The 17,196-nt window shown below is 48.4% G+C and overlaps 1 protein-coding gene across 1 annotated transcript in view; it reads right to left on the bottom strand.

The window, feature by feature from the left end:
* Positions 1-17,196, bottom strand: part of PTK7 (protein tyrosine kinase 7 (inactive)) — a 428,597-nt gene that overhangs the window by 107,650 nt on the left and 303,751 nt on the right. The window contains exons 13-14 of the mRNA XM_078647273.1: positions 16,948-17,075; positions 15,052-15,249 (exon numbers count right to left, since the gene is read on the bottom strand). Coding sequence (XP_078503399.1) covers positions 15,052-15,249; positions 16,948-17,075 — 326 coding nt within the window. The remainder of the gene's footprint in view (positions 1-15,051; positions 15,250-16,947; positions 17,076-17,196) is intronic.

The following is a 17,196-nucleotide window of genomic DNA, read 5'->3' as shown; positions in this document are numbered from 1 at the left end:
CCCCAGACTTAAAATCTCTAAAATGGCTGCCTTTTGAAGCCAGAATACAGCTAAAAATTGCAATTATGACACACTCGGCCGTGCACCACAAAGCACCCAACTACCTCGCTCAAAAGTTGTCTATATCAGGAGGGTCGAGATCCAATCGTAGTACAAAAAATCTACTCCTGAAACCTCGTAGATTCCGGAAAGAAAAAACATACAAGCGCTCCTTCTCAGGAATGGCACCCAGGATCTGGAATGCGCTCCCTCCGGAAACCAGGCTTATCTCCTCCACTGCACTCTTCAAGAAAGAGGTGAAAACCATCCTTCTGGCCAAGATCTCCTGAACTTTACAGATACTGGATCTGAGACTCTGCATCGCTCTGTATCACTGATCACCTTACTCTCTGACACTATACTCCTACCTTATGGGGTCACTACTACGCTACTCTCTTACTACCGACCAATATATGTTACTCTTTGGTGTATTTATATTACTTGTTTACCTGACTGTATCTTGATATGTTTCTGTACATTTTGTTATCCTACTATGTTAGTAATTACTATGCTGCTCCCATTATCTTGTTCATTCCTGTTGTCCCTACCCCTGTCTCTGTGAAGCGCTCTGATATCTGTAAGGATCTTGTTCGCGCTATATAAAACTTTGAATAAATAAATAAATATAAATAAATCTGTATTGGTCATTGTCGGAGTTGGGGGTGTCAAAGGTCTCCCCTGTGCTATGTTTCCTTTGTTCCACCATGCTATCTCCTGATGAACTCTGTGACAACCACTAGATCCTCCCAAATCCCTGTAGCTTGTGACCATTGTGCTTGGATCCATTCCTGAAATGGTCTCATGTGCAGAGGAATATTGGGAACTAAATGAATGCAGGAGGCCATCAACACTAGTAGTTTCACCACTGCCCTCACGGTCAGATGATGCTCCTTCTGGTACACAGTGTTTATCTCTGCGCCTAAGAACACCTTTATGAGTTCTGGTTCTATTGATGACTTTTCCCAGCTGAACCAGTGTCTCCATCACTTGCTGTATGTGTTATTTGCATATGCTGTAAGAGTTTGCTCTTACCAACCAGTTGTCTAAGTACAGGTAAACATGAATCCCCTGTATTCTGAGATGTGCTGCTACTGCTGCCAGGCACTTTGTTAACACCCTTAGTGCTGATTTTAGACCGAAAGCGAGTACTTTGAATTGGTAGTGCTTGTCCACGACAAATCTTAACTTTCTTTTGTGTTGTTTGTTCATTTAGAAGTGTAAATATGCATCCTTTAAGTCTATTGTTGCCACGTGATCTCTCTTTTGCAACTGAGGTAGCACCTCTTGAAGTGTAGTCATCTTGAATCTGTGTGTTTTTATAAACTTGTTTAGGTGTAATATTTGCCGTAGTGTTCCATCCACTTTTGGAATTAGGAAGTATGTTGGATATACTCTGTTGCTCTTTTCTCTGTGTGGTACGTGCTCTTTTGCATGTTTTCCCTGAAGCTCCTGTATCGCTTTGACTAAGTCAGATAATTCTTCTTTTGAATGTGTCTTTTGCTTTGGCGTCCTATTTGGGGGCTGTTTTGTTAACTCTATGCAGTATCCATACTGTATTATGTTTAAAATCCATTTGTCTGTGGTTATTGCCCTCCATTTTTGCAGGAAAAATCATAGTCTGCCTCCTACTGGGGTGGTATGTTGGAGGAACTGTAAACTGGTTTGGTTTTGCATATGCTTTTTTGTTTGTACTCTCACTGTCGTTATTCGTGAGTGTACCTCTTTGTGAGAACAGTCACTTAGCAGAGGTTTGTTGTCCACCTCTTTGGGGCTGACCTCTGCCACGGGGACACCCTCGAAAGGATGATCTTCCTCGGTATTGCCAGCTTTGCTGCTGTCTCTGTTGTGTGCCCTGGTTTCCTGCTTGGTATGTTTGTTGGTAACCTTGATGTGAGAGAGCAGGTTGGTGTGTACCTCTCTTCACTTGTCTTCTTGGTGTGCCTCTGCATATGCCTCTGAACTGCACCGCCCCCATGGATCTTGCAGTTTCGTTGTCCTTTTTTAGTTGATTTAGCTTTTCATCGCCCACACTTCCAAACAATTGTTCCCCATTGAATGGTGAATTAATGATGCTTTTCACTTCTGGCTTGAAGCCTGAGATTCTACGCTATGCGTTCCTCCTTTCTGTGATGCCGATCATCATTTGCCTGCTAGACGTTTCAGCAGCATCGAGGGCTGATCTTAAATATGTATTTGCAATGTTTTTAACCTCTTCCACCAGGTGGCTAGCTCTTTTTTGGAACTGTTCTGGCAGATTTTGTAACAATTCTCCTACCTCCTACCAATGTTGGTTAGCATGTCTGTTAAACAATGCATCTGATTTAGCTATGCGCCATTGATTAGCTGCACTTCTTTCCACTTTCCTTCCTACGAGGTCCATCCTCTTGCTTTCCTTGTCTGGGCGTGGTCCCACTGTCCTTAGTACATTTGCTCTGTTTTTTTTTGCTGTTGAGGCAATGATAGAGTCAGCTGGTGCTGATCCCCTGATGTATGTATGTCCTTAGAGGAGTGTTTATACTTCTTTCCTGCCCTTGGTGTTATAGCCTTGTATGGTGCAGGCTCCTTGAATGCCTTTTTCCTGGTCTAATACACTTGGCAGCATTGGGAGGTATTGATTTCTAGACTGTGTTGGCATCAGTGTCTATGCAAGAGAACCAAGAAGTTTCTGCAGCTTTTTTAATCACTTGATTGTACATGCCAATGTCATCTGGGGGTGATGGCCTAGAAGGATACAATTCCACAGCCTCAACAGGTGATTCGGCGTCAAGGTCTTGCCATTGGAGGTCTTGATTCTCCGAGATCGCCGATTCTGCATATGTTTCTTCATCTTCCCCGAAGAATGAATCTTCATCTTCGATCGGTTCGGGGTTTTTAGGCTGAATTGGATCTTCAACTACCCTTTCGCCTTCCGTATTTTTTGTTTTCGTTGGTATCTTAGATTGCTTCAAGCTTCCGTCGAAGTCTGTTTTATCGTTGTAACATAATAGCCATTTCGGCTTTGAGCCTCTTTCTCTCTATCTCAGCTGTGTGTGTTTCGGCGTCAAGATTTACGGCTTTCTGTTTTTGGGCTGTCGCCGCCGATCCGGTCGTCGATGTTTGTTTAGGCCTCTCTTTCTTCGAAGCCGGGGCGTCCTTTTCCAGACTGTTTTTCAGCGTCTTTGTTTCTTCGAGGACCTTTGCCGTTCGGGAGTCCTTATCCAAGGATCCTACGGTCTGTTTCAGTTTGGATGCAACTGCGGTCCCCAAATGTTTTGACGACAAGGATCCCTTTAGAGGTCTTAAGTCTGATTTAGACTACTAGTTTTTTTGAGGTCGACGACTCTTACCTCCTTCGAAGTCTTCTTCTCGACCTCCATGACCAAAACATCTGTCCTAGTCGCCTTCTGGCCCCTTGGCGACGTTATCTTCCATCTCACTGGAGAGGCCAGGTCTCGCAGCGATGGTGGTGGTCCTTGGCTTTGCATCTTGTAGCTGGCTCATCGCTGCCTTTCTCTCACCCTCAACGTCTTCGGGGTGGAGACGGAGCAGGCGTTACAGTCTTCGCTCTGATGGTCCAGCAGCAGGCACAGGTTGCAGACCGGGTGCTGATACTTCCGAGCGTACTTGTGGTGACAGTTTTTACAAAACTTGAACTGCGTCTTGTCCATTACTGCGCACAGGGATCCCCCTGCATGTGCATTCTCCGATCGTTTAAGTTATTTTCTCCCTTCTTTGAACTGCGGTCATCTTTGATTGAAAGTTGTAAGTGGATGACTTCGTTCTACCGATGTTTCTTTTGATTATCCTAAATTCTTCTCTTCAATCTTGGGAGCTACTCCGTATCAAACCAGATCCAACGGTGGAATAAAAGAATCTTAAAATGGCTACCAAAGGTGGGAGCTTCTGGAGATCACGTCACAGAAGGGAACCAAATGGTACTACGTCAACACCCATCAACAACAAAAAAAAATACACACTACAATTTCGGACCCAGCCACTAGATGGCAGAATAATGCACAGCATAGTGAATCCAGAAAAGATTCATTCAGCAAAACCTTTCTTGCCACAAAGAGGGCCTGAGCTGCAGCCCTCTAACTTGATATCAGAGTCCAGAGTCTGGATGAGCTGGTGAGCTTACCAAACCCATCCGCATAATCTTGGGTTTTCTTTCGCCCTAGCAAACACCGAGGGGAAGCCTGTAATCACCGAGGGGGGAGCCTGTAATCACCGAGGGGGGAGCCTGTAATTACCGAGGGGGGAGCCTGTAATCACCGAGGGGGGAGCCTGCAATCACCGAGGGGGGATCACCGAGGGGGGAGCCTGCAATCACCGAGGGGGGATCACCGAGGGGGGAGCCTGCAATCACCGAGGGGGGAGCCTGCAATCACCGAGGGGGAGCCTGTAATCACCGAGGGGGGAGCCTGTAATCACCGAGGGGGGAGCCTGTAATCACCGAGGAGGGAGCCTGCAATCACCGAGGGGGGAGCCTGTAATCACCGAGGGGGGAGCCTGTAATCACCGAGGGGGAGCCTGTAATCACCGAGGGGGGAGCCTGCAATCACCGAGGGGGAGCCTGTAATCACCGAGGGGGAGCCTGTAATCACTGAGGGGGGAGCCTGTAATCACCGAGGGGGAGCCTGTAATCACCGAGGGGGGAGCCTGTAATCACCGAGGCGGGAGCCTGTAATCACCGAGGGGGAGCCTGTAATCACCGAGGGGGAGCCTGTAATCACCGAGGGGGGAGCCAGTAATCACCGAGGGGGCAGCCTGTAATCACCGAGGGGGAGCCTGCAATCACCGAGGGGGAACCTGAAATCACCGAGGGGGGAGCCTGTAATCACCGAGGGGGCAGCCTGTAATCACCGAGGGGGCAGCCTGTAATCACCGAGGGGGCAGCCTGTAATCACCGAGGGGGAATGGTTTCTTGGGTCATTCAATTTATCGAGTGTTACCTTTTATTTTTACCACAGGTATAGGAAACTCAGCAGCTGGGTTTGAGAATATGCAGTAAGGTATCCTAGAGTGACTGATTAACAGAGCTAGGGGGTCAGTTCCTGCACGTCACTGGATTCCGAAGCACCTAGAACCTTCCACTTCTGCAAAGATGAGACTTGGTCTACCCTAGATTGCTTTCCCACAAGAGGGTGAGAATGGAGTAAGTGTAGTATATAGAGGTCCACACGTATAAATGTATAATAAAGAACGCCCGGGAGGGCGCATGTACGAATTCGATTGCAGAAAAAACTGTCTAACAATGGAGTCGATGCCCATGCGCACTATCACCGAAAGGAGGAGTCCCCTTACCCCGTGAAAAGGGAAGACATCTTTGTAGAAAAACAACTTGCAAACATTCGGACCCAGCACTAGACGGCAGGAGTATGGTGTGTGATGTAGACAGTTCTGGTGAGCGCTGGCTTTGATAAGCCAGTCGTCTAGATAGGGGAAGACATGAATTTGTTGTCTTCCGAGATAAGTGGCGACTACTGCCAGGCATTTGGTAAAGAGACTGGGAGCTGTAGTTACTCCACAGGGAAGCACCTTGAATTGGTAATGCTTGTTCGCTATCACAAATCTGAGGTATTTACGATGAGCCAGATGAATTGGAACATGACAATACACGTCCTTTAAATCTAGGGTAGACAAAGCCTCCTCTTTGCAAAAGAGGGCGTGCCTGTTGAAGTGTCACCATGTGGAAGTGTTCTGACAGTATAGAACAGTTTAACTCTCGGAGATCCAGAATAGGTCTTAGGGAACCGTCCCTTTTGGGGATGAAAAAGTACAGAGAGTGACCAGAGCCTTGGTGATGTATGGGAACTGGCTCTATCACTTCTTTAAGCAAGAGGGAATGGACCTCTTGTTTTAACAAGTGTATGTGTACTCTAGATAACTTGTGAGATCGAGCTGTAATGTTTGGGGGATTGCTGGTAAGCTCCAGGCAAGAACCATGTTGGATAATTCCAAGCATCCATTTGTCTGAGGTTATAGAAAGCCAAATGGGGAGACAATGTTGAAGTCTTCCCCCCAACAGGTGTGGTGTAAATCGGGGAGAAGTGTTGGCAAGTCACTGTTGGGGGCGGGGGGAAGTTTAGGGGTGTGTTGCCCTTACCCTACCCTTGAAGTTGTTGCCTCTATAACCTCCTCGAAAAAACCCTCTGGAGGGAGAGGTCTGGTTGTTTCCCTCGTAAGTGGAGGCATTTGGATCTTGGGTGGCGTTTTTGACCCTCCTCTGTAGAAGCAGAGATGAAAGGAGCCTCGGCTGGAGGTAGTCTGGAGTGCTCCCATAGATTTAGCTACCTCAGTGTCCTTCATTTTCTCTAATGCCTGGTCGACATTAGGACCAAATAGGTGATCCTTATCAAATGGTGTGGTAAGGATGGATTGTTAAAGCTCAGGTTTAAAACCTGAAAACCCAAACCAAGCGTGCCTCCCAAGTATAATGCGGGTGTTAATCTCCCTAACTGAGGTGTCTGCAGCATCTAGAGCACAACGAATAGAGGAATTAGAAATGAGCTTACCCTCATGCACTAAGTTGAATATGCTACTTACCAGTATGCATCTGTTCTTGGCATGTAGGGCTGCTAACATTCATATCTTAGCATTAGATCGCCGCCTAGTGTTGGGTCCGGATGATCGCACATTGTTGTCCTGGAAGAGTCTTCGAAGTATCCTGAGATAGGTGGCTCCTCCCCTGGACTACAGTGCGCATGGGCATCGGCTCCATCCCCAGATTGTTTTTCGCCATTGTGGCAGAAGATGGAGTGAAAAGTGTAAAGGATGTCCATGCTAATAAGTGAATACAATAGTATATCTGCAGCTGCGACAGGCACCGGGGAGGAGGGTGGGCGATATGAATGTTAGCAGCCCTACATGCCAAGAACAGATGCATACTGGTAAGTAGCATATTCAGTTCGAGGCATCTGGGCTGCTAAATTCATATCTTAGCATAGAATACATAGCAGTCCCTCCATCAGCGGCGGTTGCCCGTGCCAGCTGCAGAAACCTGAAAGAGTGTCTTGAGAACAGCCTGTCCTACAGCAGCTTGCTGCTTGGAATGTACGTCAACACAGTAGTGTTTTGTAAAGGTATGTGGTGTAACCCACGTGGCTGCTCTGCAAATATCCTCTAAAGGAATGTTCCCTAGGAAAGCCATGGATGCCCCCAGTTTGCGTGTGGAGTGCGCCCTTGGGGGTATCGTTAGAGTGCGCTTGGCCTTTTGATAACATATTTGGATGCACTTAACAATCCACCTGGCTATTCCTGCTTTGGAAATAGGGTTGCCTTTGTGTTGTGGTGCGAAGGCAACAAAAAGTTGTTTTGTCTTTCTAAAGGGTTGTGTCCTGTCTATGTAGTACATCAATGCCCTCCGTACGTCTAACGTATGGAGCATTCTTTCCGCCACTGTTTGTGGGTTTTGGAAGAATGCCGGTAAGTCAATAGTTTGGTTGAGATGAAACTGTGACACCACCTTCGGAAGGAATTTGGGGTTAGTACGTAGCACTACCCTATTTGGATGAATCTGAATGAATGGCTCTTGGATTGTGAGCGCTTGCAGCTCACTAACACGCCGTAGCGACGTGATAGCGATTAGGAAAGCTACTTTCCACGTTAGGAACTGGAGTTCACACGAGTGCATTGGCTCAAAAGGTGGTCCCATTAGTCTGGTGAGGACCACATTGAGGTTCCACACCGGAGCTGGTGGTGTTCTTGGGGGAATGACTCGTTTCAGACCTTCAAGGAAAGCTTTAATGGCAGGCACTCTGAAGACAGAGAGATGCTGCCTGTTCTGAAGATAAGCCGCTATGGCGGATAGATGTATCCGAATGGAAGTGTACGCTAGATTGCACTTGTAAAGATGTAACAGATAGCAAATGATGTTAGGGATAGATGCATCTAGCGGGTTGATGTCATTGGCTGTACAGTAAATGACAAAATGCTTCCATTTCGCAGCATAGCATGCTCTGGTAGTTGGCTTCCTAGCCTCCTTGATGATGTCCATGCATTCCGGAGGTAGGTTAAGGTATCCAAACTCTAGGACTTCAGGAGCCAGATTGCCAGGTTGAGCTGTTGCGGATCTGGATGCGGAATTTCTCCATGGTTCTGCGTCAAAAGACTGGGCGTGAGGCGCAACCTTTGATGCGGCACCACCGAGAGTTCCAGAAACATGGTGTACCATGCTTGGCGCGCCCACGTTGGAGCAACTAGGATGAGTGTCATTGAGTGCTGCCTTAGTTTTCTTGCCACCAGCGGTATCAGGGGGGCTGGCGGAAAAGCGTACGCAAATCTGCCTGACCAGTTCATCCATATCGCATTTCCCTGCGACTGCGGGTGTGGGAACCTGGCGGCAAAGTGTTGGCATTTTGCGTTTTCGTTTGTGGCAAACAGGTCTATCTGTGTAAGTGAGCAGATGAGCTCCCCATCCCTGGAGAGATGCGTCCGTTGTCAGGATAATTTGTGGCACTGGCTCCTGGAACAGTCGGCCCTTGCAAAGGTTGTGTGGAGTCCACCAATGCAGAGAGTTGTATGCCCGACTGGTAACCAACACTAGGTCTGTCGATTGTCCCTGAGCCTGTGTCCACTGATTTGCTAAGCATTCCTGGAGCGGACGCATATGCAACCTTGCGTGAGGGACTATGAAGATGCAGGGGGCCATCATGCCAATCAACTGCATGAACACTCTCGCTGGAAGTGAGTGTTGTGATCTGAACTTTTGGATCAGAGACTGCATGCTGTCTATCCTGACTTGGTTTGGCTGAGCCATGGCCGTCAGGGTATTGATCGTCGCACCTAGAAACTGCCGGACATGTGCCGGCTGAAGATGCGACTTTGGGTAGTTCAACGAGAAGCCCAGATCGTGAAGGAGGTGAATGGTAGTTGACATGTCCGCGGCGCACTGTTGTTCCGACTTGGCCTGAACGAGCCAGTCGTCTAGGTAGGGGTAGACATGAATGTTCTGCCTCCTGAGGTGCGCCGCTACCGTCGCCAGACACTTGGTAAACACTCTTGGGGCTGTGGTCACTCCGAAGGGTAGGACTTTGAACTGATAATGCTTGCCTTGGATAGTGAATCTGAGGTATTTCCTGTGGGACGGGTGTAGTGGAATGTGGAAATAAGCATCCTTGAGATCTAAGGTTGCTAAGAAGTCCCCTTGGTTTAACAAGGGAAGAATTTGTTGCAGTGTAAGCATATGGAAGTGTTCTGATAGTATGTACAGGTTGAGGGGACGTAGATCTAGAATGGGTCTGAGAGATCCGTCCTTCTTTGGAATAAGGAAGTACAGTGAATATACCCCTGTGCCTTCCTCTCCCACCGGCACGAGCTCGATTGCGCCTTTTTGCAGCATCACCACTACTTCCTGCTGCAATAAGTGCAAGTGCTCTGCGGACATAGGCCTTTGCCTTGGCGGGATGTTGGGTGGAGTGGATTTCAACTCTAGGCAATAACCATACTGGACTAGTTGTCGCACCCACCTGTCTGTGGTGATGTTTCTCCAGACGGGCAGGAATTGCTGCAGTCTCCCCCCGACAGGTGTTAAGTGGTCGGGGGGCAGCGACAGAGAGTCACTGTTTGCTTGGGGTAGAGGAGCGAGAGCTGTTTCCTCTGCCGCGACCTCTGTTGCTGTTATTTCTGTAACCTCCCTTGTTCTGTTTTGTGAACGAGGATTGTGCTCCACCTCTTGAGAACTGAGATTGTTGACCCATTTGTCCTCTGGTGACTCCACGTGCACCTGAGCGACGAAAATTGCTGCCACGAAACTGTTGTGACTGTAGGGCCCCCATGGACTTAGCAGTTTCTGTGTCTTTTTTTATTTTTTCTAGGGTGGTGTCAACATCTGGACCAAACAGACTATCAGGATTGACTGGCTGATTAAGAATGGTTGTCTGAATATCTGGTTTAAACCCCGAGATGCGGAGCCACGCCTGTCGTCTCAGCATAACGCTAGTGTTGATAGCTCTAGCAGCTGTGTCTGCGGCGTCAAGTGCACACTTGATGGCTGCGTTTGAGATTAGCTTCCCTTCCTCAATAAGCAGTTTGGTGCCTTCTTGGAACTTTGGAGGCAGGTGTTGTATAACCTGTTCTAGGGTGTCGTAATGCGCCCTATCGTAACGTGCTAAGAGTGCTTGTGTATTGGCAATGCGCCAAAAGTTTGCGGCCTGTGCAGCTACTCTTTTGCCCCCTGCCTCCAGCACTTTGGACTCCTTATCCGGGGGAGGAGCTTCACCCGTCGTCTGGGAGTTGGCACGTTTCCTGGCATTGGCGACCACAAGAGAGTCCAGTGGCAACTGTCCCCGAATGTATGCGGGGTCTGCAGGTGCAGGTCTGTACTTCTTTTCAATACGTGGATTGACCACTCGTGCTCTGGTAGGCTCCTTAAATATGTCCCCAGCATGCTTGAGGACTCCTTTAAGCATAGGCAGCGTCTTTACTGTCCTTTCAGAGACTGAAAATGTGTTGAAAAGGAAGTCTTCCTCTATCGGGTCAGCATGCATGTCCACATCATGATTGGCTGCCGCCCTCTCAATTAGTGCATGAAAACCTGCTGAATCCTCAGTTGGGGATGCACGTGCATTAAAAAGCTGCGGGTCCTGCCCCACACTTTGGGTGCCCTGGTCACCAGTGTCATCATATGAATCCGGTTGTGCATCTGGTTCATTGATAGGGAAATTGTATTGCCCGTCCTCATCATACCCCTCACCCGCAGAGTGTTCTGGTGAGGGAGTAGGGCTCCGTCTCGGAGGAGGCTGGATTGGTTCCATGAGGCCTGAAGCGTCAAGGGGCACCCTTTTCTTTTTCAGTGGGATGACATATGAGTCCACTGACTCTGAAGTGATTTTTCTCTTATAGAGGGTCAATTTGCCTGTGTCAGCGTCGATGAAATGCTCAGAATCATCCTCTGATTCGAGTACCCGACGTGGAAGTGGGCCAGCCGTTGAAGAAACCGTCTTCTTTGGTGCCGATTTGGTGGAAAAGGCTTTCGGCGCCTCCTTCGGCGGCAAAATAAAGAGAAGTTTGCCAGAAGGCTTTGCTGGATTGTCCGTTTGCGCCTGCGGCGATGATATCGGAGCCGACGGAGCAGAGGCCTTCTCCCTGATTCTCTGTAGTGATTCGGCGATGAGGGACGTCTCACTCACAGTGGGTTTCGGCGCCGACGAGGATGTCTTGACCTTTCCCTTGGATCCGACGTCTTTGTGGGCCTTGTGCGCTTTCGACGCGGATCCCGCTGTCACCGACCCCGAGTCCTGGGACCGGTGCGCAGACGTGCCAGTTTTCGATCCGTGCGCCTGCGTAGCCTCCGTGGAGCCGGCTTTGGCGTGCTTGGACGGCGGCGCCGCTGTTGACCCGTGCCGACCATCTTTCTTAGAGGACCCAGCCTCTGGCGTCGATTTTGATTGTGCAGCAGCGGAATCGACGGACTTCTTCGACTTCTGCGGCCCGGAGGTCGACGGAGTCGATGGAGTAGCGGGTACAGTCGTTTTCGCCGGCACGGCAGCCATCTTAGGGACACTCGAGTCCTTAAGTTTCGGTTTCGTTTTCGGGTCGGCCATCTTAGATGTAGTCGATCCCGATGCTTTCGGTTTCGGTTTCGATACAGGCTGCTCAGCAAGTAAGTCCGTGGCCGGGCCAGAAGGCGGGGCTGTGGCTTGCGGCACTGGGTCTTGGGTAAGGCCTACAGGCGATCCCGTGACCCGGTCGGTATCCTCGTAACCTTCGGGGCAGAGCTCGTCCCCTGAGCTATCCGCCGCGGCCCCCATAAATCTCTTCGTCGTCTCCTACCTCGTCGACGTATTCAAGGCCTTGACCCACGACTCCGTCGTCGTCTACCGGATCCGCCTCGACCTCCGTCTCGGGTGGGGAGATTTGAAGATGATGACCCTGGTCCTCTTCTTCCTGGTCGCCGAAGATGTTTTCCGGATCCGGGGCCGCTTGTCTAGCTTCCATGCGCACCGCGCGCCGAAGCTTGAGAGTCTTCTTAGACCGGAACTGTGCACAGGCCTTGCACTTGCCGTCGTCGTGGTCAGGCGAAAGGCATTTGTTACAGACGGGGTGTAGATCGATCTGTGGGTACTTGGACCCACAGAGCGGGCAGTACTTAAACGGGCTCCGCTCCATGTTCAGAAAAGTTTTGCAGTCGTGTTGCGATGAGAAGGCCTCAAAGTCCGAAGAGCGAAAGAAAACTCCGCTTATTCCGGCTCCAAGAGTCGGAAGACTCGAGACCGTACGCAGACAATACCGACACAAAAAAAGCGAGGCCTTTTGGCCGCTAAAAGTTAGTTTTTCTCGGTTTCGACAGAAAGACGTCGAGACCACATCCGAACCCAATGGCGGAAAAAAACAATCTGGGGATGGAGCCGATGCCCATGCGCACTGTAGTCCAGGGGAGGAGCCACCTATCTCAGGATACTTCGAAGACTCTTCCAGGACAACAATGTGCGATCATCCGGACCCAACACTAGGCGGCGATCTAATGCTAAGATATGAATTTAGCAGCCCACATGCCTCGAACCCTGCACTTTAGCCTTATGCTCGTCTGGGAGATATTCAAGCAATTGCTCCATTTCTTCCCAGTATGCCCCGTCATTCCTGGCTAAGAGGCCTTGAATATTTGCAAAGCACCATTGATTTGCAGCTTGAGCAGCTACGTGCTTGCCAGAAGCGTCAATTAGTTTGGACTTTATCTGGCGGCGGAGCATCCCCTGATGTCCGTGTATTCGCCTGCTTACGAGCATTAGATACTACTAGGGAATCTAATGGTAAATATCTCATTATAAATATATAGGATCTGTAGGAGAGGCCTTATAATGTTTGTCCACCCTAGGAGTCAAGATGCGTGCTCTGGCTGGGTCTTTGAAAATCTCATCAGCATGTCGCATCATGTCGCACCATGCCCGTAAGCATTGGAAGTGATTGTGATGACCTGTGTGCAGTTGCCGAAGTCTCAAACAAAAATCTTCTAGAGATTTTTTGTGCACCTCAGCCCCATAGTAATGTGCAGCCCTTGCAATGAGTTCTTGGTGTAATGCTTTGTTGTTTGGAGGAGACTGTTGGGCTGGGAAAAGGTCTGGTTTAGAATCACCTGAGGGATCAATTGTGTAATCCGACCATGGATCTATTCGGATATTCAACCCCCCCATCATGTGCATAGTCATGGTGTGATTGTGGGGAATCTTGAGGTGTAATATGCAAAGGATTCTGAGGTGGAGCCGGAGGTGCTGGAAGATGGAAAGAACGTGTAGCTACAGATGTTTTCTTTAAGGGGATCTTGTAAGAAATGACTCATCTTGAAGTTTGCATTTTTTAGGTGGTTTGGTGTAAATATGACCAGTCTCAGGGTTAATGTGTAGCCTTTTCTGCCTTGGATATGGTGTTAACGGAATAGTGTCTACTTTTTGATCTGAAGGGGACAGTGTTTCGGTGCCAAAGTTTTAGGTGCTGGTGTTTTAGGTGCTGATGGAGGCTGGCTTTTCTGCGTGGAAGGTTTCGGCTCCGAAGGTTGCTTGGGTTTTGGCACAGAGGATATTGACTCTGAACCGGACTCATGCTTTGAACCGGAGGGTTTTGGCTCAGAGGAAGACTTTTGGAAACCCGGTACAGAGCCGGAAGGCTTGACTGGCTGTTTCGGATCCGAACCCGAAAGCGGACGTAGGAAACGTCATCTCGGCCTGACCTTGGCCAGAAGGGGAAGGTGGTGCCAAAGCCTTGTGTTTTTTTTGTGTTTGTGGGGCAAGGGGTCTTTGGTACTCACATCACCATGACTCTGCCGCAGTTCCTCAACGTCAGGGTCTATCTCGAGCTCAGAGTCTTGGTCGGAGAAGGCTTCCTCCTCTTCTGCTGCCTCGATCTCTTCTTGACCGGAGTACTCACCGAAGATGTCTGGCGTGTCTTCAATGCTTTGATGCTGCATGTCTCGACATCGAGCCTGATGTCTGGGAGTGTCTTTTTTTTACCCGAACGATTAGCAAGCGTCACAGTTTTCTTCTTTGTGCTCAGGAGATAAGCACAAGTTGCACACTTCGTGAGAGTCGGTGAGCGGATACTTCGCGTGGCACCCAGGACAGAATTTAAACTGAGTGCGATCCATCGACAGAGAGCGGACTGGGCGCTGTTAGGCCTCGAAGGCCATCCACAAAGCTTTCCAATGGAAGGTCGAGTCTGATGCCGAAACGATACACGGAGAAGTGGAAACATCGAGGGAAACAATACCGTTGAGGGTAGGGAGGATTGCAGTTTTGAACCGGAGCGCAGAAATACACGTCCAAAATTGATGGCGAGAAAAAATAAATGGAGTCGATGACCATGCACACAATCACCGAAAGGAGGAGTCACCTTACCTTGTGACTAGGGAAGACTTCTTCGAAGATAAACAACTCGCAAACATCCAGGCCTAACACTAGATGGCGGGAGTATGCAAGGTAGGTTTGAGGCAACTACAGCACACATGCCTCAAACCTATATTTTCGGGCCCTCATATTTATGTTAGAAAAGATGCCAGTGTACGTTGGTTAAGAAGGTCAGTTTATAAGGGTGGAGTTTACACATTCTCCTACATCTGCGGATTATTGGAACCAACTGTCCTTTCTTAATATTGCTGCAGTATTAAATTGACATTGCTACAAACATTTTGAAATACATATACGTTATTTTGAATAATCTGTTTCCTCTAAACATAAACAGTGCACCCGTCCTTTAGATTCCATCATTAATCCCACTCCTAACTGGGTGAAGAAGTTTAAATGGGAGGCTTGATGAATGAATATCAGGCCTTGGGATCAGTGTGAGTCCAGAGACGCTCAGGCTAGAGAGGCGTCATCGGACTGGCTCGGTGTTAGGTTGATGAACGAACCTCACCCTTGGGATCATGTGAATACAGAGACGCTCAGACTAGAGAGGCCTCATCGGACTGGCTCGGTGTTAACTTGATGAACGAAACTCACCCTTGGGATCAGTGTGAGTACAGAGACGCTCAGACTAGAGAGGCCTCATCGGACTGGCTCGGTTTGATCCCTGGCAGCACCAAATCTGCGCAGTGCAACTCACCATTTAAGCACTCCATCTCGGGCTCCTCTCCATCGGGGTTCTTGTGCAGCCGCTTTGCCTTTCGCCGCTTCTTGCAGTAGAACATGAGACCCAGCACAATGATAATGTAGGCCACAGCTGCGCCGACGGACAGCCCGATGGTCTGGATCATTTTGTAGGGTGTGGGACTCGTGGGATCCACCCCAGGGCTGGGTTTTTCTAAAAGACACCAAAAAACATCATGATCAATCGGTTCCTTCTGTGGTAGCAAAGCATAGATTGATTTCAGGCTACACCCGAGTGGGCACTGTTCATTTCAAAAGATAACGTCCATGGCATATGAAAGATAAGTTACTCACCTGTAGGCCTAACTTCCTTTCAGTTGACCATTCTTTGAGGTCATACGCGCATTTTTCTCAAAATAATTTTTTCTTTGGAAAGGTAGTCAATTCTAGTTCCAAAATTTCGTCAGTGGCATATGACCCGTGTAGGCCCTTTGTTGTTTTCCCTATGTTAGCATGAGCACGTTGCAAACTGCCCTCTACTTTGCACACGTTACTCTACAAACATATTTTGCTTTGTGCCACGCTGTACTTTCACACACAGCTTTTGTGTTTGCGTTCTGTTTTTTCCTGGGATTTAGTCTGAACATGCAGACACGATCGAACAACAATGCCCCTTGTTATTCTGTTCTGGTCAGGCACTAGCACCTAGACACATCATGCAAATGCAGCTGCTGTTGGGCAACAAGTAGTACATGTGTCATAGTTATGCACAGGTAGGCAACAACACACTTGGAGAGGGATCTTTCAGAAGAGATCGTGACAGCACCGGATATGTAGAACTTTCATCTGTGTATTCTGAGGTTAGAGGATTTTCATGCTTTCCTCACCGCCAACCCTCTGGGAGCGAGGCATAACTTTGAATCAGATTATGGCTTATTTTGTGATTGGATTACCCAAGGGTTAGATTCCCTTATTCCAGCGAAATGGTTTAAGGGACGAGCCTCTATTACGAGTCCCTGGTACAACAACTCTTTGATATGGGTGGTTCGACCAGAGTTTTCGTTAACAGGAAGTAATGGCGCTCAAGCAGTATTTACATCAACTATAGTGAAAAGGAATTGGGTATGGTGCAGTCAGGAAGGGGAGACCCTAAAACACCTCAATCTGTGAAGGAGAAGCAAGCACAAGTACAAATAGCAAGAGACCCGCGCACTCATACAAGGTAATATGTAATGTAGACAATGTTGAAAGCAAATGGAACCAATCCAACGTGGAGTTCTTTCTTTTCCGGTAATCGTCATCAAACACAAAAAACACACAGCCAGCCGACACGTGTTTCGTCAGAGAAACAGTGCACTCCGACTCTTCAGGGCTCTATGGCTAGATCCCAGACTGTGACATCCCAAAGCCGGTGATAATTCCTACCCAGTAGGGTATTCCAAGTCTCTGCCAAATAAATATTAGTTCAAGAGTGAAAATACACGCTTAACGAAGTTACGGTCAAATATGACGCCAGTGCACATAAATATGGGAAATACGATAATCACAATCCAACGATCATGTGGAACATCGAGAGAATATAACCTCCGGAACAATCCCGGGGAAACAAGTATGTGCTTCCTGATATTTTAGCTCAGTAATGGTGCCTGCGTCCTGGTGTCTTCCAAACAATCTTGGGGTCAAGGATTGTTAGGAAGACGCCAGGACGCAGGTATCTGGGTAGGATGCGGTCACACCATAACCTTTCAGAACTTACATTCCCAACCCAATTCTCACTTGGCCGCTACAGACCCAGCGGTTAGAAGACATTACTATGGAAAAAAACTCCTAGGAGGTTCACAAGCGGGTAGGCTACGGACGGTCAATAAACCTCTACTTCAACTATCCAGTTTAAGGACGGACTGTGTCTTACCTACGACATACAGAGAAACTTCCTTCTGTTTGATGTTGCACATGTTTCCGGCGATGCACGTATACTTCCCAGAATCCTCACTAGTGACGTCATAGATGACGAGGGATCCATTAGGCATCACCTCAATTCTGAAGAAGAAAATAAAACATTCAATAAGTAAAACAGTGAAGGTCTGGAAATAAAAACAGACTGACATTTTACTAGTATTAAATGTAAAGTTACGAATGAGCAAGACAGAGTAAGGGAAAT

This window comes from Lissotriton helveticus, chromosome 6, assembly GCF_964261635.1.
Source record: "Lissotriton helveticus chromosome 6, aLisHel1.1, whole genome shotgun sequence".
Classification (NCBI taxonomy): Eukaryota; Metazoa; Chordata; class Amphibia; order Caudata; family Salamandridae; genus Lissotriton; species Lissotriton helveticus.
Note: the sequence above shows the minus strand (reverse complement) of the source record. Positions and strands in the feature narration are given on the sequence as shown.